At 51.9% G+C, this 22,511-nt stretch overlaps 9 protein-coding genes across 14 annotated transcripts; 4 read left to right on the top strand and 5 right to left on the bottom strand.

The window, feature by feature from the left end:
• Window positions 1–23: 23 nt before the first annotated feature.
• Window positions 24–1,773, top strand: PPTG_05009 (hypothetical protein). The gene has a single exon (XM_008898457.1). It carries the CDS (start codon window positions 60–62, stop codon window positions 1,653–1,655), a length of 1,596 nt encoding a protein of 531 aa, XP_008896705.1. The 5' UTR covers window positions 24–59; the 3' UTR covers window positions 1,656–1,773.
• On the bottom strand, window positions 935–3,456 carry PPTG_05008 (ATP-dependent protease HslVU, ATPase subunit). Its single transcript, XM_008898456.1, has one exon. The coding sequence runs from the start codon at window positions 3,289–3,291 to the stop codon at window positions 1,750–1,752; it is 1,542 nt and encodes a 513-aa protein (XP_008896704.1). The 5' UTR covers window positions 3,292–3,456; the 3' UTR covers window positions 935–1,749.
• A 103-nt stretch (window positions 3,457–3,559) lies between these two features.
• PPTG_05007 (hypothetical protein) lies at window positions 3,560–10,087 on the top strand. The gene has a single exon (XM_008898455.1). It carries the CDS (start codon window positions 3,690–3,692, stop codon window positions 9,243–9,245), a length of 5,556 nt encoding a protein of 1,851 aa, XP_008896703.1. The 5' UTR covers window positions 3,560–3,689; the 3' UTR covers window positions 9,246–10,087.
• Window positions 9,272–9,909, bottom strand: PPTG_05006. Of its 2 annotated transcripts, XM_008898453.1 has the most exons (3): window positions 9,725–9,909; window positions 9,502–9,663; window positions 9,272–9,439 (listed from the first exon to the last, which is right to left on the bottom strand). In XM_008898453.1, the coding sequence occupies exons 1-3, from the start codon at window positions 9,858–9,860 to the stop codon at window positions 9,372–9,374; spliced, it is 366 nt and encodes a 121-aa protein (XP_008896701.1). In that variant the 5' UTR covers window positions 9,861–9,909; the 3' UTR covers window positions 9,272–9,371. The 2 variants fall into 2 exon arrangements, with proteins under 2 accessions (XP_008896701.1, XP_008896702.1); XM_008898454.1 differs by having other exon boundaries at window positions 9,272–9,663.
• A 164-nt stretch (window positions 10,088–10,251) lies between the features above and the next one.
• Window positions 10,252–13,052, top strand: PPTG_05005 (hypothetical protein). The gene has a single exon (XM_008898452.1). The coding sequence runs from the start codon at window positions 10,304–10,306 to the stop codon at window positions 12,701–12,703; it is 2,400 nt and encodes a 799-aa protein (XP_008896700.1). The 5' UTR covers window positions 10,252–10,303; the 3' UTR covers window positions 12,704–13,052.
• On the bottom strand, window positions 12,605–13,503 carry PPTG_05004. Of its 2 annotated transcripts, XM_008898451.1 has the most exons (4): window positions 13,398–13,503; window positions 13,152–13,303; window positions 12,995–13,094; window positions 12,605–12,933 (listed from the first exon to the last, which is right to left on the bottom strand). In XM_008898451.1, exons 1-4 carry the CDS (start codon window positions 13,464–13,466, stop codon window positions 12,784–12,786), a joined length of 471 nt encoding a protein of 156 aa, XP_008896699.1. In that variant the 5' UTR covers window positions 13,467–13,503; the 3' UTR covers window positions 12,605–12,783. The 2 variants fall into 2 exon arrangements, with proteins under 2 accessions (XP_008896699.1, XP_008896698.1); XM_008898450.1 differs by having other exon boundaries at window positions 12,995–13,303.
• A 75-nt stretch (window positions 13,504–13,578) lies between these two features.
• On the top strand, window positions 13,579–15,128 carry PPTG_05003 (hypothetical protein). The gene has a single exon (XM_008898449.1). It carries the CDS (start codon window positions 13,610–13,612, stop codon window positions 15,068–15,070), a length of 1,461 nt encoding a protein of 486 aa, XP_008896697.1. The 5' UTR covers window positions 13,579–13,609; the 3' UTR covers window positions 15,071–15,128.
• Window positions 14,144–20,003, bottom strand: PPTG_05002 (hypothetical protein). 4 transcript variants are annotated; one of them, XM_008898447.1, is made up of 3 exons: window positions 19,671–20,000; window positions 15,132–19,614; window positions 14,144–15,041 (listed from the first exon to the last, which is right to left on the bottom strand). In XM_008898447.1, the coding sequence occupies exon 2, from the start codon at window positions 19,551–19,553 to the stop codon at window positions 15,141–15,143; it is 4,413 nt and encodes a 1,470-aa protein (XP_008896695.1). In that variant the 5' UTR covers window positions 19,554–19,614; window positions 19,671–20,000; the 3' UTR covers window positions 14,144–15,041; window positions 15,132–15,140. The 4 variants fall into 4 exon arrangements, with proteins under 4 accessions (XP_008896695.1, XP_008896696.1, XP_008896693.1 ...); XM_008898448.1 differs by having other exon boundaries at window positions 14,303–19,614; XM_008898445.1 differs by having other exon boundaries at window positions 14,957–19,586; window positions 19,671–20,003.
• A 117-nt stretch (window positions 20,004–20,120) lies between these two features.
• On the bottom strand, window positions 20,121–22,511 carry PPTG_05001 (hypothetical protein). Its single transcript, XM_008898444.1, has 2 exons — window positions 21,804–22,511; window positions 20,121–21,729 (listed from the first exon to the last, which is right to left on the bottom strand). The coding sequence occupies exons 1-2, from the start codon at window positions 22,391–22,393 to the stop codon at window positions 20,205–20,207; spliced, it is 2,115 nt and encodes a 704-aa protein (XP_008896692.1). The 5' UTR covers window positions 22,394–22,511; the 3' UTR covers window positions 20,121–20,204.

Below are 22,511 nucleotides of genomic sequence, written 5' to 3'. Positions count from 1 at the left end.
AATTATGGGTACTCTGAATTGCAACAACCAAAATCACATAATTGGGCGTGCATTTCAAAATGAGTGGGCGCAGGTATGCCCTGCCATGGCTTGACTGGGCCGAATGGCAGGAGGTGCATGTGGGTCTCTTCAGCAGTGACCCGTTCGCCCAGCAGCGCGTCGTCTCTCGTGTGGCTTCCTGGCGCAGTCGTGTGCAGCTTCCTGTCGCTATCAACGCCACGGCGCAGCTTGTGGAGCTGCAGCTGCATGAGAGTATGGCGCAACATCATCATCACGCGGTGGGTGTGAGCTCGCGATCCCACATGGAACTTTCATTGCTGTACGCGAGTGTCATCGTGCGTTGCGTGAATGGTCTAGTGGACGGCTCACAGAAAGGAGCGTATGCCACGGCCGTCAGCACATTGGCACAACGGATCGGCATCCCGCTCTGGATCGTAGACCTGCGTCACGAATCCTCACATAACCAGTTGCCGTCGCTACCGGTATTACGCTTCGCCGCTCAGCATCTACTGGCATGGCTTCGTTCTAACTATTGGGGAGCTCAGGAGGACCTGATTCGAGGTCAAGTGCATCATGTGGCGCATTGGCTGTTTGAACAGCTTCCACACCTGAACAAGCAGTCGAGCGATGAAGAGATGCAAGTGGGCGCGACACAGGACGTTCCAAAGCCAGTGTTGGATGCAGACAATCTACGCAATATTGTGATACCATTGCTGGTGGTAGGAGAGCAGTACAGCGAGTGCTTAGCTCCGACTGGGCTGCTGTTCCTCGAAGCAACGCCGCCTGAAGACCAAGATGCTGCTGAGATCTTCCAAAAGGAAACATTTATCACTTTGTTACTGCAATTGCAGCCACTGTGGAGAGGGTTTAGTGCCTCGTTGCTAGCGAAGTTATGTCAGAAGGTGTTTGATACGATCTGTCCGCCTAAGTCTCGTCGACAAAGCGAAGAGGAGGGAGAAGAAACCACACAAGATGGACAGAGCATAAATGCTTTACAGCAGAATGAAGTGGACATGACGCTACACTGGATTAAGTTCATGGTGAGCAGCGAATACCGTGCGAGGATAAAGCTTCAAATCGGCCCAATTGAAGATTTGTGCCAATGTGGAGCTGAAATGCTTGCTCTTGCCGAGAACCTCAAGGCTAATGAAGCCGCAGAAGATCAAACCGATTTGCTAGAACGTTTGCTGACTACATTGAGGTCAAGTAAGGGTATTAGAAACCACTCAACTCTAGCAACTGAAGCCGCAATTGCTACCAGTTTAGCAACGGAGTCCGACGCAGGCTGGACCCAATTGCCGGCTTGGGTGGAGAGCCCACTTGGGCTTCGCTACTGCTACACTAGTCACCGCAGCTCCAACCAGCGTCAAGTGTGTGAGTTTTCACATGACGACGACATGTTGACGCCAGACAGCACGGCGTTTGTCGCTCCTGACGAAGACGAAGAGGACAACACCAAAGTGGACCCTGAAGATGCAGAGAAAGCTATCGATGCTCTTATGGAGGATTTGGATGCAGCTTACGACACCGCTCTTCAACACAACCTTGAGTTACAGACCATGATCGCTCGTGACGGCCTTCGGCAAGGCAGTAGCACTACAGTGCTACACAAACAAGAACTGCAGCGTATTCAGGAGGAGATCGAGATCTGGTAACCATAACATAGCGTGCAAATAGAGACTTGAACCGTTAGGACACATGTTCGTCTTCCATTATTCGGTCAGAGGAGAGCTGGCAGCTTCCATGAGTCTACAAAATAAACTTGGAGAGGTCCGTCTTCTTCATGAGTTTGCCGACACGTTCAAGCACGAACTCCTTCGTGATCGTGACAGTGGAGCCCGGCGCCATCTCGGAACTGTCAAAGCTAATTTCCTCCACCACCTTCTCCACCACAGTGTGCAGACGTCGAGCACCAATGTTCTCAACTGTCTTGTTAACTTCCGCAGCGACACGAGCGATCTCGCGAACAGCATCGTCAGTAAAGTTCAAGGTAACGCCCTCCGTCTGGATAAGCTCAGTCTGCTGCTTGATGAGGTTCGTCACGGGTTCCGTTAGGATACGGTGCAGGTCTTCCTCAGTCAGTCCCTTCAGCTCAACACGAATAGGCAGACGACCCTGAAGCTCAGCAAGCAGATCCGACGGCTTGGACGAGTGGAAAGCTCCAGAGCCGACAAACAGGATGTGGTCCGTGTTAACGTTGCCGTGTTTCGTAGAGATCACACTGCCTTCAATCAGAGGCAACAGGTCACGCTGCACACCTTCGCTGCTGGGGTCCGAAGAGCGACGGTAGTCTCCACTAGAGCAGATCTTGTCGATCTCATCGATGAACACGATACCGTTCTCCTCAGTCTCCTGGATAGCTTCACGCACGACATCCGTCATGTCGATGGCGTTCTCCATCTCCATCTCTTCGAAAACTTCACGGGACTCGGCAATCGTCATGCGTTTGCGTTCCGTCTTCTTCTCTCCGAATGCTCGGCCAAATACTTCCATGGAGATACCTTTTCCTTCGCCTCCGACGAACGAGATAGGCTGACCGCCAGGGTTCTTGGACACAGGGACATCAAACTCGATAATACGGTCTTCCAGCTCTCCGGTACGTAGCAGACGCTCGAATGTGGCGCGTGAACGCTCCGCTACGTTGGCACCAGTGAGCACGTCCAAGATGCGGCTCTCAACTAGGTGCTGCACCTGCTTGCGTAGACGCTCCTTGCGGTGCTTCTTAACCATGTTGATGGCATTTTCCACGAGGTCACGGATGATCTGGTCCACGTCGCGGCCGTGGAAACCCACCTCGGTAAACTTGGTGGCTTCCACTTTGACGAACGGAGCCTCGGACAGCTTGGCTAGGCGACGAGCGATCTCCGTCTTGCCACACCCCGTAGGACCGATCATCAGAATGTTTTTAGGGCTCACCTCTTGGCGCAGCTCGTCTGAGATCTTCTGGCGACGCCAACGATTGCGCAGCGCGATGGCCACAGCGCGTTTGGCGTCGGCCTGGCCCACAATGTACTTGTTAAGCTGCTCCACGACCTCGCGTGGCTTCAGATGGCGACCAATATCGTCCTCGTCTTCTTCCTCAGCCGCAGCCTCCTCCACAACCTGCACCGGGACACTAGCATCTTCCTCCGAAGCCTTGGGAGCGGCAGTGGAGAACGTACGCAGCGTCTGAGGCGACTGGAACAGCGCACGCGACTGGATCTGAGAGTATGAAGCAGCACGAGGAGCTGTCACTTGCTGCGCGCGGCGCGTGAGGCTCTTGAACGCCTGCGAGTGCACGGCGCGACGCATCCTGGAAGCCTTGATTGCTCCTTGAGTTTCTTTTTCGCGAATGCTGTCGTCCCCTCCTTCTGCGACGGAAGATACAAGCGGAGCACATACCAGTGATTATCACGTATCAGATTTTCTGATTGATGTAGATGATATGACATCTGCAAACAACATGGTTTGTTTCCTTTGTCATTGCATATTCTATCATGCATCTATTATAGAAGGCTATGATTTAAATAAGATGCACACATCCTTGGACCAATCAGCGCTAATAAACTGCAGTTTTCCTCCAATCGCACCCATCACATTCGTGACGTATACCACACCATTTGAACCATCACTCACGCATTTCATTTTATCACCACCCGCGGATATCCCAGACTTGATTCCGCACTCGACGTCACCAAGACGCTGCCGCTATGGCCCCCAAGAAGAACAAGCAGCGCGAGAAGCAGGAGCAAAGCCGCGCGTCTTCGAGTGCACGTGCGCACCAGTCGCTACTGTCCAGTGCGGGCTCCAACGCCGCGCCTCCCGCCTTCATCGGCTTCGCGAGCTTCGCGCAACCAGCGCCAAATGCCGTGCAGGCTACACCTAAGGCTGGTGCATTTTACGCTAAGCCTGTTGTGCAGAGCATCTACGACGGATCGGACCACGAGATCGCGCTGGCACTTAAGATGCTGGCCAAGAAGGGTGCTGTGACCAAGATTAAGGCACTACAGACCTTCCTTACAGATGTGCTGCCTCCACGCCAGCCCGCTGAGATCCGTCCCATGCTCGGCCACTTCACGCAGCTCTACACGTTTGAAATGCGCGACCAGAATGACCGCAAAGTTCGCCAGATGCTCAACGAGGTGCTGGCTGCACTGGCCGACAAGATGCGGCCTCGTGCCTTTGTCCCGCACCTGCAGCGACTGTTGCCCTACTGGTACTTGGCCATGCACGACGTCAATGCGGATGTGGCTACAGTGGCCAATAAGGCGTTCAACGCGCTGTTCCCAGAGCCAGAGATGCACAAAACTGTGCTGGAGGAACATCTATCAGCGATTATGGAGGAGTTCCAGAGCTTCTTCTCCAAAAGCCCAGATACATTCGAGGGCATCCCATTGCAACCTGACGAGAAAGAAGAAAGATACGAGAGATGCGTCTCCGCTGCGGTGCTCAGTATTGATGCGGTGGTCAAGTTCTTTAACAACCAAGAGATGACAGACAAACTAAACGACCAAGATGCCAGCCTCTCGGTTGCCACAGTGTTGTCTTCCGATAAGTTCACGCGTCTAGCAACTGCGTCGTCCAAACACCCGAATTTCTCCCGTGATATCGTGAGGAGAGCAGTGTATGTGCTGCTTGTGACGCTTTGTACTAACGCCAAGTCGATTATTGCTGCCCGTGAAGAATCCTTTGGCAAGGTGGTTCTTGGAATTCTCGGCGATAAAAGCCCTGCCAATCACGAAGCCATGTGGAATGCCGTACTCACGTTCCTACACACGTTTCCCGACGTGTGGCATTCAAGCGTCAGCTTCCCTAAATTCGTGACGAGTGCTGTGTACCCGCGTGTGTTTGCCCAGATCAGACACGGATTCTACGGCTCTGGTCGATCTTCATTCCCCTCGCTGCTGCCGTTTTTGTCGTTGGTTCCCCTGAGTGTCGCTGTTGATCCAGCCAAGGGCCAGTCAGCACTGTATACAGGAGTGCTGGAGCAGTGCTGGAAGTTTATTGAGTCGAAAGATGCGCGATTCAGTGAACCTCCAGCGATTACAGCGTTTTTCGAGTGTATTACAGGTATGTTTACTATCTTCTTGAAGAAGAAAGCGAATGCGACATGGTTGAGTGAACAGAATGCTGGGCCTTTTAAGACCAACTATGTGAACCAGTTCGAGAAGGTCTTCGTGTCGTCGCTCACGACGACGCTTAGTTCTCCGGAGTTTCCAGACGGTGAAGTCGGTCTCTTTGCTAGCAGCATGCTGAAGTTGAACAGCCGGTTAAGCAGTTTTTCAAGTGATTCCGATGTGATTAACAGTCTGAAGGATGATTTTATGGAGAAGCTTCATTCATGGACAAGACAAGCTATCAGCTCGATGGTGGCCAAGATATCGTTCGTGCCTTCGAGAGTGAACACATTGATTAGTGCAGGCGTTGCTGATGCTAGGGGCAGGAATGAAGACCATGAGGCTGCGCAGTGGTTATTGACGAGCAAGGAACTCTACGGACAGTGTCTGGACCAAGTGGACAATCAAGTGATCGAACCGACCTTCTCCTCAGCCAAGAACACGTCGATTATGCAATTATTGGAGGCGATTCATGGCGTTTGCGAAGGTCATCCGTTGGATCTGTTGGTTTTGAATGGCACTGATACGCCAGTTGAGACGCATTTCGATGACCACTACCGCCCCGTGCTACGTGTACTGTCGGAGTGGAAAAGATCAGGTGGTAATAAGAGCGTGGATAAGACAATGTGTGTTGCTCTGCAGCTCACGCGGCCATTTTTCCTCGCTGCAAAAGAGAAGAAACAGTTTTTGCTGCAACTTTTCCGGGATTGCGACGTTCAGTTCGGTGATATGGCGGAGGCGAGCGATATCATTCAGTACGGACTGCAGTTCCCGATTACAGAGCAGAGTAACAAGTTGTGGCTGTCCTGCGGAAGCTGGCAAAGTCGCTATGATAGTGGAGTATCATCAGTCAACGATGAATCCGGTCCGGTTTTACAGGGACTCCAAGCGATTTGGCAAGGCAAGCTGCTAGACGAGTTTTTGATGATTAGTTTGAAGGGGAGACTCGACGACTTGGATGCTAGTGCGTTCGCCACTCTTCTGAAAGCATGTCTTGGTGGTCTGAATAGCGCTCCTGTCGTAAGCTCTGATGCAGTGGTGATCTTGTGTCACTTTGTGATTCAAAACGGTGCAGACAGCAGCGACGCAGTTGTGGTGCAGATTCTAACTCAGCTTTGCGAGCTGTTTTTCAAGCTTAACGGGGAACTTCCCGCTGAACTTGAAGCAGTGGAAGGCCAACTTTACAAGCAGCTCTTCCACTTGTCGGCGCGAGGCAACTACCGAACTGAAGCTAGTGCTCTGTGGGCTCGAACTGTGCGTCACTCACTCAAGAAATGGTCGTCAACGCGAACAGAGGCGTTTGTGAACGAGTTGGCTGGACATATCAATGGTTTCCTCGTTGCAGAATTGCCGGCAGGGGCTGTGTCATTCAACACCAAGCTGTTTGCAGCGTACGTCAAGAGCTACGTACAGCTCGGTGCTGATCAGGCATTCTACTCTGTTTCACAGCTTGTGGAGAAACTAGATGCGATCAACTTGCAATGTAGCGAGGATTCACAGAAGAAGGTGTTTTACAGCCGCGTGCTGTCAGGTTTGGGAGAGGTATGTGAGGATGAGCACGTCGTTGCCGTCTTGCAGACATACTGCACCTCATTGGCGTTAGAAAATGAAGAGAAGGCAGTGGATCTTGTTGCGAAGCTGGTGGACCTGGATGTTACTCACGCGTTGACCTGGGTAGTGTTCCATTCCGACGACCATATTCAGCGTGGCGTTGATCTGGTGGAGATTATGGAGAGCTATTTGACCCTGGAGCATTTGTATGAAGCGCTGAAGCAGTCTTCGAGTCTTCTGGATAAGGTTGTTGCAGCTGCTCTTGCTACGTGCCAGGGTAAGCACAAGCGTGAAAGTGAACACCGCGACTTGGTATTTTTGACCAAGAATCAAAGTGCTGTTACAAGTCAAAACGTGAGTTTGCTTACGCAAGAGCAGCACAGGAAGCTGGATGAACTCTCTGTGTCAGTGTTAACTTCTTTCAGCACCGTTGCGAAGCGGGTACAGTTCGTCCAGGAGCTGATAGACGAGAATGGCGACTGGAAGACCGAAGCTACCCAAACTATTGCTATCTCGCTGTTTAGTGCGATGTACTCGGAAGTCAATGACGAAGTCGTAGCAGTGCTTAAGGGCTTCTTTGCTCTATGCGATCGTGATGTTGTCTCCAAGTCTACGAGTGGATTGTTCGAGTACTTACAATTGGTGACGCGAGCAGTAAAAGAAGAGGGCAAACTACCCAGCGTTTCCAATCAAGAAATCATCAATCGCTCGACTCAGGAATGCATTATTGCCCAACTATTGGAGATGCTCGCGCCGAGCTCGTCAACTGTTGTGGAAGTTGAGCAATGGATTGCTATCACTGAATACGCGGGAGCTCTCGCTGAGTACTTACAGGATGTGCCATCAGAATTTCGCGACAAGTGGGAAAAACTCGCACGTTTGGTGATCACACATGCGATCGCAGGCAAGTCAGAGAGTGCCCAGACTGCTGCACTAAAGATACACAAGCGCAGTTCAAGTCTTGGTGATCGTAGGATTATCAAGGGCGACGAGGAGCAGATTGTGCTGGGGTACTCTAACGAGGTAGTCACTGCGCGTTTGGCGTTGATGGAGTTAGTGCGTGCGATGTATGACTTTAACCCTGACGCGCTACATGAGCTTGCTGCCCACTACCGCGAAGCTCTTCTCTCCACAGTGTTGTGTGCACTTTCAGAGAGTGCCGAGATGAAGGCAAGTATCGTAACCACGTACGTGGCGTTAGCGTCTCCATCGCAGTGTTTCCGGCTTGTGAATCTCTGGTTCAGCATCGAAAAGGTACTTGCGAGTGCGCTGCCGGCGTTGCGCTCGACTCTGACGAGTATCCACGATGTTGATCACGTGAACCGGCTTGTACTGGAGTCTTTCGGTGGCATTGAGACTCTCGCGTCACTGTTTAACGGCAAGCGCTACCCTCTGCAGCCAGTGCTGCGTGTGTTGCTGTACATCCTGGCTTCGTACAGCGGAGCTCTCCGTTTGCGCAATTACGACGCGAATGCTATCGATGTGAACGCTGAGGACGAGGCAGCGACTGAATCTGCACTTGCCAAGGTGCTGATTCCGAAGGCCTTGCGCTCGGCGTTGCGTGCTGTGTTCACTGACAAGAACGGCGAGAACAGCGCTGCCAACATCCGCATGCGTAGTCGTAAACAAAAGCTGCAGGAACGAGAGGATATCACAGGCAAGTTGCTTCTCTGGGATCTGTTTCTTCAGCTATTCCCTTCGAGTGGAAGCGAGAGCAGTAGTGAAGGTGAAGGTCCTTCGTCCACGCTGATCGCGTCGTCGCTGAGCTCATACGTCGCGCGTCATGGAATGCTCACGAGCTTCCTGAACTTCAGCTCCGCGTTGCTATCGCAAGAACCTCAGTCTTCATCGAAGGTCTCGGCCTCGGAACTACAAGACACTGCGCTCTTTGATGTGACAGACTTGGACAAGAGGGAGGACGACGAGACGTGGAGTCTCCACAAGACTCGCGTGTTCCAGCTCGGCACTCGTGTCTTCTTCCGTACTGTGGTTCGTCTTCCAGCTATGGTCCGCTCTTGGTGGAACGATGATTGCTCGCGAGCCACGAGAAGCTGGGCTGCCAAGTACTTCGAGGACCACATCACACCGTCAGTGCTTGCAGCCGAGCTGGAACTCATTCAAAAGGCGAGTGAGAGTGCGTCGATTGAGTCCTGGGACGATGAAGAGATGACTGTGAAGGGCAGTCGTGTGTCTCGTGAGATCACCACGACGTACATGAAAGACGAGTGTGCTCTGGAAATGGTGGTGCGCGTACCGTCTTCCTACCCGCTGCGTTGTGTGGAGGTCGAGTGCACGAAGCGTATCGGTATCTCGGAGGATCGTTGGCGACGCTGGGTGCTGCAGATTATTCGCGTGACGTCGTCTCGTGATGGTTCGTTGCTGGATGCTGTGTTGCTGTGGAAACATAACGTGGACAAGGAGTTCGAAGGCGTGGAGCCGTGTCCGATCTGCTACTCCATCCTGAATCCGAAGAACATGGGACTGCCGTCACTGCCCTGCAAGACATGCAACAACAAGTACCACAACTCGTGTCTGTACAAGTGGTTTAACCAGTCTGGCAAGAACAAGTGTCCGATCTGCCAACAACCCTTTTGCTAAGCAAAAAAAAAAGAGAACGAGAAAGAGGGAAAAAAAGATCTTCGGGTTAGTTATTTCAAATAACTTAGAGTGCAACAGGAGTCAGGATAGAGCGATATCTGTTCGTATAGTTGTGTACATTGGTATCTAGCAGATGACGCAGCCGCAGCCCGCTGACTCCACCGTCTTGGCAGTGGCGTGGCCACGTGTGGGCTCTACAGAGCAACAGAGTATCAACATCCTTATCCAGCGTTGAAGTTTCCGCACAATTGCGTACCTCGCACTGCCTGCTGTGACTTGTGGAAGACTGAGACGTTCACAGGCGTCGGATGTGTGTCGAAGGCTGGCACTGCGGACCCCAGAGTGTGTGTGTCCTGCAAAATGCCGCGCCCCATGCAGATTAGACGGACAGATTTCGCGTCCTCAGCGACAGGCACATCTGCAAATGATCGTGTGAAGATAATGGAGACTTTCGAGGTTTTGCGGGTGTGACGACGTACTTTGTGGCCAGCTACGCATGAGCTGCGACTTGGCCTCGGCCACTGTCGCTTCCTTTGGGAAGCTCAGCTCTACGCGCACACCATCCTGATTGGCGAACAGGAACTTGAGCCGCAGCTCATGCTCCGTGCTGCCCATGCTGCTACGTGAGCTCTTCGTCCACAGCAAAAATGATAATGCTTCGATTTAAAGCAAAAAATCTCAGTTGGAAATGCAGTGATTGGATGAAATGGTGGGAAGGAGACATATGATTGGATAGTTGGGTTGAACTGAAGGATTGCAATTCTGTGGCATGTAAGCATTCGTCTGGAGAAGCATTTTCATCGGAGTGGCAACGGCAACAGGGTCGTTTACAAGCGTTTCCACTAAAAATACGCTGCAACTTGATCTAGTTCATGACCAGCAAGTACTCTGCTAGCGCCATTCTCTAAATAATGGCCCTTCCAAATCTGATACCGTTCGCGTTTTCGTCAAATTTGAACGTCGCCCGTTTTTCCTTCTTTTCACTAAAATTGCACATTTCTCACATTGCAAAGTGAACCTCAAGCAACAGACCATACTCCTTGCTAAGGTATTTCGCCATGCAGGGCGCCAACCGCCACGCTGCGTCTGCATCGCCGGTCACGTCGCCGTCCTCGCAGTGGATCCGCTCCATCCAGAACGAGAGTTTCCAGCCCAAGCCCACAGCCTATTCACCGCACTCGCTGGAGGACGAGGACCCGCTCATGCTGCAGCAGCGCCAGTGCAGGGACAAGCTCCGGGTCCTCAAAAAGGTGCGCGAGCGCATCAAATTCTACCCTTTGCAGCCTCTGGACAAACGCGGGGACTCTTCGTCCTACTCGATGAAGATTTCCACCAGCATGATCCTCTCAGGGGCGGACGAGTCTCCGGACTGGCAAAAAGATGCAACTCAGAGTGATGGTCGATCGAAGAATGCAGGTCAAAACGTTGGCATCGATGCACTTGGAGGCTTGGAGATGCTACTGTTTGCCTTCTTCGCTCCACAGGAATTGCTGCGCGTCAGCGGTATCTGTAGAGCGTGGCGAGCGTTGGCACGAGACGAATTGTTCTGGGAACCGCTGCTGTTCACACCGCTGGAAAAGTATCCGTTGCGTCCATTGCTGGGACTGGAGCGAGACCCGACGCGTCCACATGAAGACGTACCTGCTATCCTGGTGTATATGGTGTATCAAAGACTGAAAATCGCTCATGCTGCATATAAACCAGAGTGTACCAGTAGAGACGGCGCTAATACTATTCCTACAGCTACAAATGCTACTGCAACCGCTGCAACGAGGTATAACGGCAGGTTTCTGGAGTTATTCCAGACACTCAATAGACAAGGACAGGCTGGTACTCTACCGAGGGCTCAGACACGACCAGAAGTACCGGTTTCCAGTGTCCACCTTGTGTGTGTCAAGTTCAACTCAACGGCATCGGCACTGTGGACTGCGGACAGAATGGTGGGGCTGCTTTTCCCTGCAGATCAAGCGGCTCCTGCGGCGGAAGCGCCTGTAGTAGCACCAAATCAACAGCCTGCCGTGAATGCCGAGCATGGCGCTGGTGCTGCCGATGACGAGGACGTGTACAGCGTGGCGGACGGACGAGATCGGATGACGTTGAATATGTGGCTTTCTACGAAACGAAAAGTCAGCGAGCGAACGGTGCGCTCGTATTTAAGACAAATGCTTCTTGCGGTGGATGCTCTAGAGCGGTCGAACTGCGAACATGCGGACATTTCGCCTGTAAATATTGTGGTGCACAGTCACTCACGAGTCCGCGAGTCGAAATTGACCGGAAACATCGCAACTGGACGGTCTGAAATGGAAAGTGAAGAAGATGACGATGATTTGGACATGTTGGAGAATAAACCACACGAACATTATCAACACCGGCGACGAACACCCTTCTTTCAGTTATTTCTAAGTCGGAGGAACTGTCAACACACTGGTGGAGCTCGAAATCTACCAATTGATCCTGGTGTTGCTCTTGACGCGAACATGAATCCCATACTTACTGCTAATGAAGAAATTGCACAACAACGTCAGAGGTTAGCGGCGGCAGAAGCAGAAGCTGGTGGCAATGGCAATGGTGTCCACATCGCCGCTACATTTCGCCATCGATTAGCTCTTCCTCAAGCCTCAATGGTGAGCTCGGTCATTCAAACTGCGATGACCGTGTGGGCTCGTGGTCGGTTTATGGATGCGAACACGTCGACCGTATTGGCTCTGCTACTTCGCTACCCTGATAGCTTTCCGAGCAACCTGCGGTCCTTCCTGGAGTATGCGAAGTACCTCATCATCACTCACTCGGCCAGTGCGTCCAAACTGCTTCGTCACGAGTACCTTCAGTGCTCAGAGGCTGAGCTAGACTGTCGCTCGTCTCCTCATTGGTCTACAACACCGATTCGTGACGTTAACGAGTACAAAAGCAAGCTTGTGGCGTACTACGGTAGCTTGCCAGCTCGTGTCGAGGAGCTTTTGGATGATTCCAGCTCGTTGGTTAGTCCACAGGTGATTGACGAGCTCATGCCAAGGTCAAACCTTGGTCTGCAGTATTTTTCCAGAGCTTTGGAAGAGAGTAAGCTTCGATCTGAGCGCTTTGTCAGCGTCGTAGCGCCATCTACTGCATCTTCTTCTTGGGTACGCACACTCGCGAGCACGCAGAGCTGTACCCTGCAACGTTTGGATCTCTCCCATGCGCGTGTACCGACGTCTGTATTGTTGCGAGAGTTGGCTACATTGCCACGTTTAACGCATCTCCGTCTACCACGGCAAATACTGCGAGACGAAAACCTGGAGCATCTTGTAGCTGCACTAGCGTATGCTCAGTTCCTACCGCAGCTTCGAGGACTTGACGAGAATGTTCGTCAGGCTATGGATCGATTGGAGAAATCCTATCTCATGCAACTCGACATGGTCACGTTCCTGTTACAAAAACCCAGTGTGAATACCGCAGCTGGAGACCGTACCCCATCGTAACCTAGCTACTTGTTGTCAGTTAATTCAAAACTCAAGCAATAATTGGATTATTGATGCAATGTGAGCTCCTCTTGTCCTCATTAGTTCTTACGTGACGGACGCTTGGTGAAGAGATCGACCATTGGGATTTCCTCCAGCTCGCGACGAGAGCACAGATACTCTCCCAGAACGATGGTTACACTTGCCGCTACGAGGTGAACTAGCCACCAGTCCCACATCTTCGGGAATTCCTGTAGTAATAAGATCAAGTTAGTATATGTGTATCTCACTGTTCGTGACTTGGAAACGTACCGAATAGAAACACTGAGCCAGGAAGTCGATGAAGTAGAGTGTGACACCAAAGTCTAGACACTTTTTGGCACGCTCTACGAAGAGTGCGAGGCACACAGCACTGCAGAAGAGATAAATGAGCCTTAAGATCAGATGAATTGTTTTCGGTGTGACGGACCTGACGAAGCTGGCGGCCACGATAGCGAAGCAGTTTTTGAGTCCATCAACAGTCACGACCGTTTGCGTGTGGTAGGCGAAGAATTGGTCAAGCGTCACGTGTGCGCCATGGCAAATACCCAAAACCAGGCCCTGCGCCACATAGTGCGAGCACTGAAAACGGCGTAGCGACGTAGAAACACCATATTAGAGGGTGAAAAGGGTATGAGTGGATAGAGAAGACAAAGACGGAGGTAATGCAACGTACTTGCATAGCTAGCATCTGCAGAAGGATGAGCTTAGGCGCCCACCGCGCAGCCCCGTAGAACTTGGGCATCGTCCTTGTCTTTTGGCGTGATCTGTTCAGACAGAACATGTAGTTAGCTGAATAAAGGTGTGGTGCACATAGTATTCATCTGATACTGTACCCATTATTTCTGATGCTGAACTTAACGTCAACGTCAACAACTTGTGCGCAACATGCCAGAAGCCGACGAGATGACCCCTGAGGAGACGAATGAGTTGTTACGACTGCGGGAACATCGGCGTCGCTTCGCGAAGGAAAGTGAGGTGTCGGGTGACGACGGCTTTGGCGGTATCGGAGGCTTCAAGCAACGCACTTGGGCACTGTTCAGTGTCATGGGTGGGCTTATCTACGGCTATAACGTCAGTCTAGCAGCCACGTTGCAGTATATTCAGGACGACCTACAGCTATCCTCCACACAAGAAGAGGCTCTGAGTGCCACAGCGACGCTAAGTGATGCCGTCTCCATGTTGGCGGGCGGGTATTTAGCTGACCGCTACGGCCGCAAGGCCACGGCCATGTTCGCGTGCTCATGCTCCATTGTGGGGGCGCTATTGGCTGGAATCGCAAGCAGTAGCTTCTCGTGGCTCGTACTATGGCGTCTGTGCTCCGGAGTGGGCAACGGGTTGTCTATTCTACTGATTCCTATGTACATAAGTGAGTGTGTGGACGCTGCCAGTCGAGGAGCGTTCCTCACACTGTTTCAACTTGGGGTGAATTCGGGTGTAGCTGTGCCCTACCTCTTTATGATAACTATAAGTGAGAACTGGAGAGCATGTCTGGCTTTTGGCAGCTTACCGGCGCTCTATGTACTCTACAATTTCCATTTCTACTTCCCGGAGAGCATCAAATGGCTCCGTTGGAAGGAGAACCCGACAGATCTAGAAGAAGCAGTCACAGATGTGTCAGATGAAGACAGCGTCGACAGTACCGATCCTTCGGTCACCATCAAGCGAGAAAGAAACGGGAGCTACCAACGTCCATCTGAACAAGCTACAACTGCGTCTACTTCGTCTCCAAATCCTCATCTGGAGCTGTTGATCGGTATTTTACTGGCGTATGTGAACAATTGCGTGGATGCGTCTCTCTTCTATGGCCCGGAAATCATCGCCAAGACCAGTACTTCGTATTCACGTAGAGATGCCAACATCTTCGGACTCCTCTGCTCACTCGTAGCAGTCGTGTCTGTCATTTTCGCTGGTCGATTCGTCATTGCAAGGTTCTCAAGACGACAAATCTACTTGATTTGTCTAGCTGTCGTCTGTGTCTGCTTCGTGGTGAGCGGAGGCGTTTTTGCGCGATATTCCACCGACGATTTTGCACACAGTTCCACGGCGTCCGCGAGCATCATGATCACGTTCGCCGTGCTTAACGTGTTTGCTGCTGTGGGCCCCAGTATCCTCTTCGTTGTTATCCTAAGCGAGCTGTTCCAAGACAACAGCTATCGAGCACGGTACATGAGCTACTGCACCTTCACCATGTCGCTCATCTCGCTGCTCGTGAATGGCTCCATGCTCACTCTGTTTGAAACATTCGGTACTGCTGCTACATTCCTCGCGTATGGGGCCACATACGTGGCGTGTCTGGTCTTCTTCTGGGCCTATCTACCTGAAACCAAGCAACGCCAACTAGTGTAAGTCAACTGAACAACTACAAGCAACAACTCTCAGTAAATAGATTGGTAGACGCCACACACACATGTGTCTGTTACTGTGACCGGACAGCAGGTTTGCCGTTTGTTCGAGTCGGTACGCGAATACCAGAGTTGCCGATAACACCATTCGGCACATCGTCCAGTGGGCCATACTGGATGGCGTACTGTTCAACGCTGTGTTGAAGCTGCATGTTCTCCGTCATGAGGCCAGTCAAGTGGTCATTGAGCACCATGACCTTCTCCTCCAGCAAGGCTCTTGAGCCACGAGATCCATTAGCAGGCCTTGACGTCTCGCGATTCCGAAGAGCTTGGAGCTGCGAGTCCTTCTCCAATACTTCGCTCGTGAGCTTTTCAACTTCCTTGACGAGCGCCTTCATGTCAGCCTTGGAGAAGCTCCTCTCCTTGAGCTTCGCGTTTGTTTCTTTCAATTCACGCACGCGGTTCTGAAGCTTCGCACACTGTTCTTCCCACTCACAAACATCTTCAGCACTGCTCACAGCGGTGGGATTTTCACGTAGCTCTTGGTTCTCCAACTTCAGCTTGGAGACTTCTTCACTCATAGCTTCCACCTGTTGATACAGTGATTCTTCCCGTGCTTTAAACGCGTCACGCTTGTCCTGCTTACTATCCCGCAGACGGAATGAACGCTCCACCTCGTCCAATCTCGATTTAAGCTCGTTAATCTGCTTCTCTTTGCGATGAATGAGCGCATCCTGACGAGTCTCACGGTCCTGGTAGCTTCGAAGAAGAGCTGACACTTCCATTATGCCACGAAGGAAAGCACTGTCGTCGATACCGTCAGCTTTAGATCCTTGAGCACCAAACTCGACGTTCAGCTTTCGCATCTCACGACGGAATTGATTCAGTAAACTCGTCTTGGAATCTTCAAGCTGAGCAATTTGTGATTGAAGCTCACCCTCGCGCTGTACTGATTCATCATAAGCCTTCTCCAGGTCCTTCATCGCCGCTTCTCGAGCTGCAGCATCAGCTTCGTTTGACGAGAGTTTCGCTTGCGCAGCTCGTTTGAGCTGCTCTCGAAGCTTTGCATTCTGTTGCTTTAGTAAAGCAGCTTCGCCTTCCTTTTCGTGCACCTTGCCTTGAAGCTGGCGCTTCAGTTCTTTCTCAGTGTCCCTAGCAAGCTGCAGCTCTTCCTCCTTTGCAGTCAACTCGGCATCGCGTTGATGCGCATCGTCTTCGCGTGCGGCTAGTTCATCTTGTAGCTCCTCGAGCTTCAGCATAAGCTGCTCAGACACGTGGAGATGACCTCTCGCGTTGTCCATCTCAGTCGTATTATCCCGAATTTCCTCATTCAATCGCTCGATCTCCTCGTGCAACTGGTCGATCTCTTGGTGCAAGTGTTCGATCTCTTCCAATTTTGCATCCATCTTCTTCAGAGTAACCGCATTCTCAGCAGCTAAGCTATCGTACCGAGTCTGCAGGGCTCGCTGCTCACGCTCTCGTTGCAGTTTCTCGTGCATGGCACTCTGTTCTCTTCCCGTCATCGACTGCTGGCTGACTTGGAGCTCGCGCTGAAGTCGCTTCACTGATGCTTCCAGCTCCTTCACCCGTGTCTGTTCCTTGTCTGTAGCAGAGTGCTCACTTACACGGAGCTTATGCTGCAGCTCCTTCATCGACGTCTCCAGCTCCTTTACTCGCAATTGCTGTTTCTCTTCGACTTCAGCTAATTCCTTTGCATGATCTTGCTTCTCAGAATGCGAGCGGTCCATCAGATGACTCGTCATTTCCTTCTCTTGGTCCAGTTTGGACTGTAATTCCGTCATTTCATCTTGCAGCTCTGCCAGTTCATTCTCCTTCTCTCTCAACTGAGTCAAGATATCCTGCTTAAACTGTTCGTGCGTCGCCTTCAGCTCATTATGAATAGCTTCAAGACGCATAAAGTCATCACTCGCGTTGTGGCGAGAGCGCTGGGCTTCTTCATGAGCTGCCATCGTTTCCTGCATGTCACTTAGAACACGCTCCTGTTCCTCCCGTTCACGTTGTAGCTGCAGAAGCTCCGCATCCAGCTTCTCCAGCTCGGCAGCGTACGTTTCAAGCTCTCGCTGAAGTCTAGCGTTTTCCTGCTCCAGCTTCGTCCTCTCTTCACTCGCGTGCTGCAGCTGAGTGTCCAGCTTTGAGTCCAAAACTGCCTGCAAGTGATTCACCTTCTCGCTTTCCTCTTGAACACGTCGCTCCATTTCATGAGTTAGTCGTTCCAGCCTTTGAGAAAGATTTTCATCCGAACCTTCACGTATCGATGTACTATGTTGCTGCATAACATGCTCCAACCCGCGTTTCTCGTTCCGAAGAGCGTCAAGTTGAGTATTCAGCTGTTCATTCTTCATCTGCAAGCTCTCAGACTCGTATTGCTGGGCACGCAGTTTCTCTTCCAACGACTGAACCATTTCCTGCACACTGCGCAGTTGTTGATGGCCTTCATTCATCTGAGCGTCACGCTGTACCAGTTGAGCTGTCAGCTTTTGCAGTTGAGTCCTGCCATCCTCAGTAGCCATAGCCGCTGATTGTTTCTGCGTCTCAATTTGTTCAGTCGCTTGCCTCATCACTTCTTGAAGTCGAAGCTCAAGACTTCGTTTGTCGCTCTCCAATTGATGCACCGAAGTCTTCCAGTGTTCAATCTCATTGCGAGCAGTAGAAATCTGAGCTTCCAACACCGATTTCTCTGAAGACAGCATCATCAAGTTGCGGTTCAGTGCTTCCTTCTCCTCGCATAGCGACCGGACTGTGTTTTCATGAGTGGTTTTCTGCTCGATAGAGCGATCATGGACACGGTGAGCTTCTTCCATTGTGGCTTCGGCGTCGGCTCTGGTCTCTTCGATCATTCTTTGAAGCTCCTGGTTTTGTTCTTCCAGTCGTACACGCTCTCCCTGTAGTAGCTCCACTTCTCTCGTACGTTCATTATCGGGAGACAAGAACTGCTCAATTCGCGCACTTAACTCTGCATTCTCCTTGTTCCGTAATTCAAGCTCCTGTAGACGATGCTCCAGCTCGCGTTTCAAGCCCTCATTCTCCCGAGCACCTTCGTGTAGTTGATGCTGAAGTTTTTCGCATTCCGAGCGCCACTTGTTGAGCTCTTCTCCCCCCGCTGCCGCATGTCCCTCATACATTCCCAATTTCTTCACTGCCTCGTCGAGATCTGCTCGTAGTTGATCATTTTCTTGAGTCATTTCGTTGAACTGGCCCTCAACTTGTGACACGAAGTCATTGTACTGGTTCTCGAACTCAGCAGACTGGGACTTCATGGCTTCATCATGAGCAGCTTCCTTTGCAGCCAGGTCCTTGGACAGAGTCTCCATTTGCTGCTTTGCACGCGCAACTTCTTCTGTCAGCTGCTGCATCTTCTGAGCTTCCATCAACCGCGACTGGTTCTGCTGTTCAGCTTCTTGCGAGGTTGCCATGAGTCTGCCGATCTCTGTGCTCTTACGTCGGTTGATGTCCTTCAGGTTGTCCACAGTGGCTCGTAACTCGATGTTCTCCTCGTTGATCTTGCTGAACTGGAGCTGCAGTTCTTCCTCGACGCGAGCCTTTTCGTCCAGCAATTGTTGTTCACGCTGCTTCATGGCAGCCATGGCCTGTGCTTCGATCTGTGCACGTGCTTCTCCAGCCTCCTTTCTGAGGTTCTGGAACCTTGTGGACTCTTGTTGAAGAACTTGAGTGAGTCTCTGTCGCTCCGCTTCGGCCTCACTACGATATTTATGCTGCTCCGCAAGCTGCTTCTCGTGCTCCTGCGCCATTCTATCCACATGTTCCTGTAACTTCCGGTTTTTAGCCAGCAATTCTTTAAAGTTGCCTTCACGCTGACCCATTTCTTGTCTTCCTTGGTTGAGCGTGCTCTCTAATTCACTCACTTGGCGCGTCTTCTCTTCGTATTTCTTCTGCCACGTTACAACACCCTGCTCCAGCTCATTTGCCTTCGTTACTACTGACTCGTAATGCCCACGTAGCTCCTGGATCTGCTGCTCAAGAGCACGCATCTCGTTTGATTGGTGCGTTCCCTGCTGCTTCAGTGTCGTGTTCTCCTTCATAATCGTCGAACTATCACGCTTCATCTGCTCCAACTGAGCGAGAAGGGAGTCATTGCTCTTTTTCAGCGTTGAAAGGGACGTATCACGCTCTTTAAGCTTCTTCTCCACCTCTACTCCTGCCTGTCGTAGCATGGACACCTCGGAACGAAGCTGCTGGATCTGGTACGTGCCCTGTTTCTTGAGTGTCTCTACCTCTTGAGCTGCGAGATGATACTTCTCCTCCCATTTCTGTTTATCCACTGTGAGCTCTGCGATCTGCAGCTCCTGCTTCTGGATGGTCTCTCCTAGCTCTCGGATGAGCTCCAAGTTCTGCTGGGCCTCCTCGATGGCCAAGTCCAGCTCCTTGCCTTTCCAGCGGTCAATGTGTCTCTTCTGGGACTCAATGACAGCTCCAAGCTCGGCAAACCGCTGGATAATAACTGGCATAAGCGCGTGATCCTGTTGGTGCTCCTCCTGTTCCTCCAAAGGCACCAAAAGACACGAGAATCTGCTCTAAGTCGTCGAATCCTTCACTAAAACTACCCAAAGAGCACAAAAACCTACCAGAAAGTGTAGAAAATCGGCGAACGAGCGCACAGCGGCCTTCACTTTACTGGGTGAGTATCTGGCGGGCGATTCTTCGAGTCCTGCGGCCGATTGGCGACCTCTAGACGTCGACAGGCGACGACGGGAAGGCTCTGGTGTTACGCTGAATTCGAAGCCTCCGTTCGCTTTCTGTTGCCGACGACGCGGTGTGGAGAAACCGGCGGGCATCGATGGCACTATGTCACCCATATACTCCTCGTCCTCGTGCTTGGACTCCCCATTCATGGTCACGTCCTGAGCGCTCCGCCTCATGATGGCGGTGCGGTTTTGAACGCGCGAAAAGGAAAGATGATAATTTGGAGTAAGATCGGCTTAGGCGGGGATACGTTATATATGTGGACCACAAATCGGACAATCTTATTGAAGTTGCCTTGTTCTTTTTTGGCTCGTGAACTTGATGGTCAAGTTGAAGGGGTTTGATAATTGCGTTCATTATTAGCGTGTTTTTAATCTTTGTACACAGGACAACGCTATCCACATGTAAGTTTACGTTCAAAACTGGGGCGTCGCAGTTGTTAGCTGCGTTTGGGAAGTCCTCTCGTTCGATGACGGGTACGTAGGCTCCGGGTCGGAGAACGTAAAGCTGTAGCCAGAGCTTTCGTTAGCTTCGACAAAGCTTCTTCGCGAGTACGGATCATAGGATAACGAGGAAGCGCGGGGCATGTCCATGGGCGATCGCTGTGCCTTCACGTACATGAAGTTGCCTGACTCGTCTGAGCCGTGGGCAGAATTGGGGGAGTTTGTGGGGAGTTCGTTGGTGTTGGACATTGGTCGGAAGCCGAAGAAGCTGTAGCGACGCTCTTTCTGCTGCGTTGCCTCAGCTCGTCGGCTGCGAATAAATACGAATCCCAGTACAGCAAGACAGACGACAGCCGCACAGCCCAGTGTCAACCCAACAATGAGACCGACGTGAGAATCGGAGCTGTCGCTGGTATCGGCGGCGGCTGAGGAGGCAGTGACGGTCATACTCATGAAAGAGGCCACGTCGAACCGCACCCCGTCCCCATTTGGCACCACAGCATGAGCCATGAGAGCGTACGATCCTTCACTTGGAATGCTGATCTTCGTTGCAAACAAAGCCTCGCCACTCCTCTCTGAAAAGTTCATGGGCTGTGCGGAGTACGCCAACATCTTCTTCTCCGAGAACGGCGAGCAATTTGAGTTGTTGCAGTAGTAAATGTTCACTTGTGGTAGATTCACGTACTGGCCAGTGGACTCGTCGTAGACTGTGGTGGTGTTCACCATTACTCCGTCCGTGTAAGAGGTTTTCTTCGCAACGGTCCAACTTACTAGAGCGCCGGCCTCCACTGTAAAAGTCGTCGTGGACACGGTCATGTTCACCGTGTAAGGGCAGTTGGTGCTGTTCCCCGAGAACACCACACTCGTAGCATCCACGTCCTCATCTTCGGCATCTGCTACAACTTCCCAGCAGTAAGACTCACTGCCATCGTCCACGTACGTCTCGCTCTCTACCTGTTTCGACATGTTCTCCTGGGTTGCGTAGATCTCGAAGTATTTAACAAAATCGTATCTCTGTGCGTCTGCGTCGGCTCCTGCCAGCGTCACCTGGACAAAGCCTGTATACCAGCCTGTCGAGGGAACGACAATGCTGCTTGAGTTGAACGTCGCAGTGTCTGTCGACGTAAAGTTCGCGGAATAATCAGCAGATGATGCGGTGAATGTGCTCGAATACTCGTCGCAGCCCATGTCGCGCTCGCACAGCTTCACGATCGAGCCCACGATTGTGTAATACCCACTGTCTTTCATGTCATCGTCGGCCAACACGTAGACGGCCTTCAGGGGTGAAGGCAACTGGATGTCCTTGGACGAGTTACGTGTCAGCGTGGCCGTCCAGACGACGTCAAAGGCCTGGTTGGCCTGCACAACATTGTTTGCATCAATCGCTACCTCGATCTCGGAGCTGTCACTGCTCGCAAGTAACACGCTCGAGTCTAGCCGATCCTCCAGTGGGTTCTGCGCTGTCACGCGGCAATAGGTCGTGGCGCTGTCGTAGTCTCTGTCAACACAATAAAATCACTTTACGTATCAGATCCTCGCTCCATCCATGATATGCAGCAGCAAATAACTCACACAGCCCCGACTTGGTCTTCCTTAACGACGATATCCGCAAATGTCTGGAAGTAGTACAGTAATATATCGTTGTCGGCGTTGCCGAGCACGGCAACGGCGGCCACTGTGTAATTTCCTTCTTCTGCGAAGGAGAGCTCGTCCAGTGTCTCGAAATACGTGGCATCGGACCTGGAGAAATTACCGGACTGGGCGGTTGTGAATATCTCGTCCCCTAAGATACTCGGGGTGCACTGCAGTCTCGAGGCGCACGTTCGTACGTAGGTGGAGAGGATCTGTACGTAGGAGCCGGCGTTATCGGAGCTGAGTGTGATCATCGTGTCCGGCGGCATGGGAACGTCCATGGCGTTAGTCGACTTAGGCTCGAGCTGCACACCCCACAACAGTGAGATGCTCTCGTTGGGCGCGTAGGACGCGGCCACCAGCGGGATCGTCACGTCCACCGCGCAGGCCGAGCCAGAGTAGGCAGCCAGTGCCGTTACGAGGGACGTCGAGCCATCGATCTTCCAGCAGTTCGTCTCGTCAGCGGCCGCCAAGCTGCCCGAAAGCAGCAGCGCCAGCAGTGCCGCCCCCACAGCGTGAAGGGAGCGCATGAGCGTCCTAGCCAAACAATGGAGCAGACCAGGTTCTTGAGAGTCTCAATGAGACCAAGCCAAAAAGTCCCTGTCTGCTTCAACTGCCGTCAACGGTCAGAGAATGAAGGGAAGTACC

Source organism: Phytophthora parasitica, assembly GCF_000247585.1.
Source record: "Phytophthora parasitica INRA-310 unplaced genomic scaffold supercont2.7, whole genome shotgun sequence".
In the NCBI taxonomy this organism is placed as follows: Eukaryota; Oomycota; class Peronosporomycetes; order Peronosporales; family Peronosporaceae; genus Phytophthora; species Phytophthora nicotianae.
Note: the sequence above shows the minus strand (reverse complement) of the source record. Positions and strands in the feature narration are given on the sequence as shown.

Bases quoted from the DNA above. Each gene is read 5' to 3' on its own strand.
- PPTG_05009 (XM_008898457.1), top strand. From the start codon at position 60: ATGAGTGGGCGCAGGTATGCCCTGCCATGGCTTGACTGGGCCGAATGG.
- PPTG_05008 (XM_008898456.1), bottom strand. From the start codon at position 3,291: ATGCGTCGCGCCGTGCACTCGCAGGCGTTCAAGAGCCTCACGCGCCGC.
- PPTG_05007 (XM_008898455.1), top strand. From the start codon at position 3,690: ATGGCCCCCAAGAAGAACAAGCAGCGCGAGAAGCAGGAGCAAAGCCGC.
- PPTG_05006 (XM_008898453.1), bottom strand. From the start codon at position 9,860: ATGGGCAGCACGGAGCATGAGCTGCGGCTCAAGTTCCTGTTCGCCAAT. The intron at 9,664-9,724 runs GTACGTCGTCAC...GATCATTTGCAG, and splicing joins CATGCGTAGCTGGCCACAAA to ATGTGCCTGTCGCTGAGGAC. The intron at 9,440-9,501 runs GTACGCAATTGT...GTTGCTCTGTAG, and splicing joins GTCACAGCAGGCAGTGCGAG to AGCCCACACGTGGCCACGCC.
- PPTG_05005 (XM_008898452.1), top strand. From the start codon at position 10,304: ATGCAGGGCGCCAACCGCCACGCTGCGTCTGCATCGCCGGTCACGTCG.
- PPTG_05004 (XM_008898450.1), bottom strand. From the start codon at position 13,466: ATGCCCAAGTTCTACGGGGCTGCGCGGTGGGCGCCTAAGCTCATCCTT. The intron at 13,304-13,397 runs GTACGTTGCATT...CGCCGTTTTCAG, and splicing joins TGCAGATGCTAGCTATGCAA to TGCTCGCACTATGTGGCGCA. The intron at 12,934-12,994 runs GTACGTTTCCAA...TTATTACTACAG, and splicing joins TGGCTCAGTGTTTCTATTCG to GAATTCCCGAAGATGTGGGA.
- PPTG_05003 (XM_008898449.1), top strand. From the start codon at position 13,610: ATGCCAGAAGCCGACGAGATGACCCCTGAGGAGACGAATGAGTTGTTA.
- PPTG_05002 (XM_008898445.1), bottom strand. From the start codon at position 19,964: ATGAGGCGGAGCGCTCAGGACGTGACCATGAATGGGGAGTCCAAGCAC. The intron at 19,587-19,670 runs GTAGGTTTTTGT...GTGCCTTTGGAG, and splicing joins CCGATTTTCTACACTTTCTG to GAACAGGAGGAGCACCAACA.
- PPTG_05001 (XM_008898444.1), bottom strand. From the start codon at position 22,393: ATGCGCTCCCTTCACGCTGTGGGGGCGGCACTGCTGGCGCTGCTGCTT. The intron at 21,730-21,803 runs GTGAGTTATTTG...TTGTGTTGACAG, and splicing joins GAAGACCAAGTCGGGGCTGT to AGACTACGACAGCGCCACGA.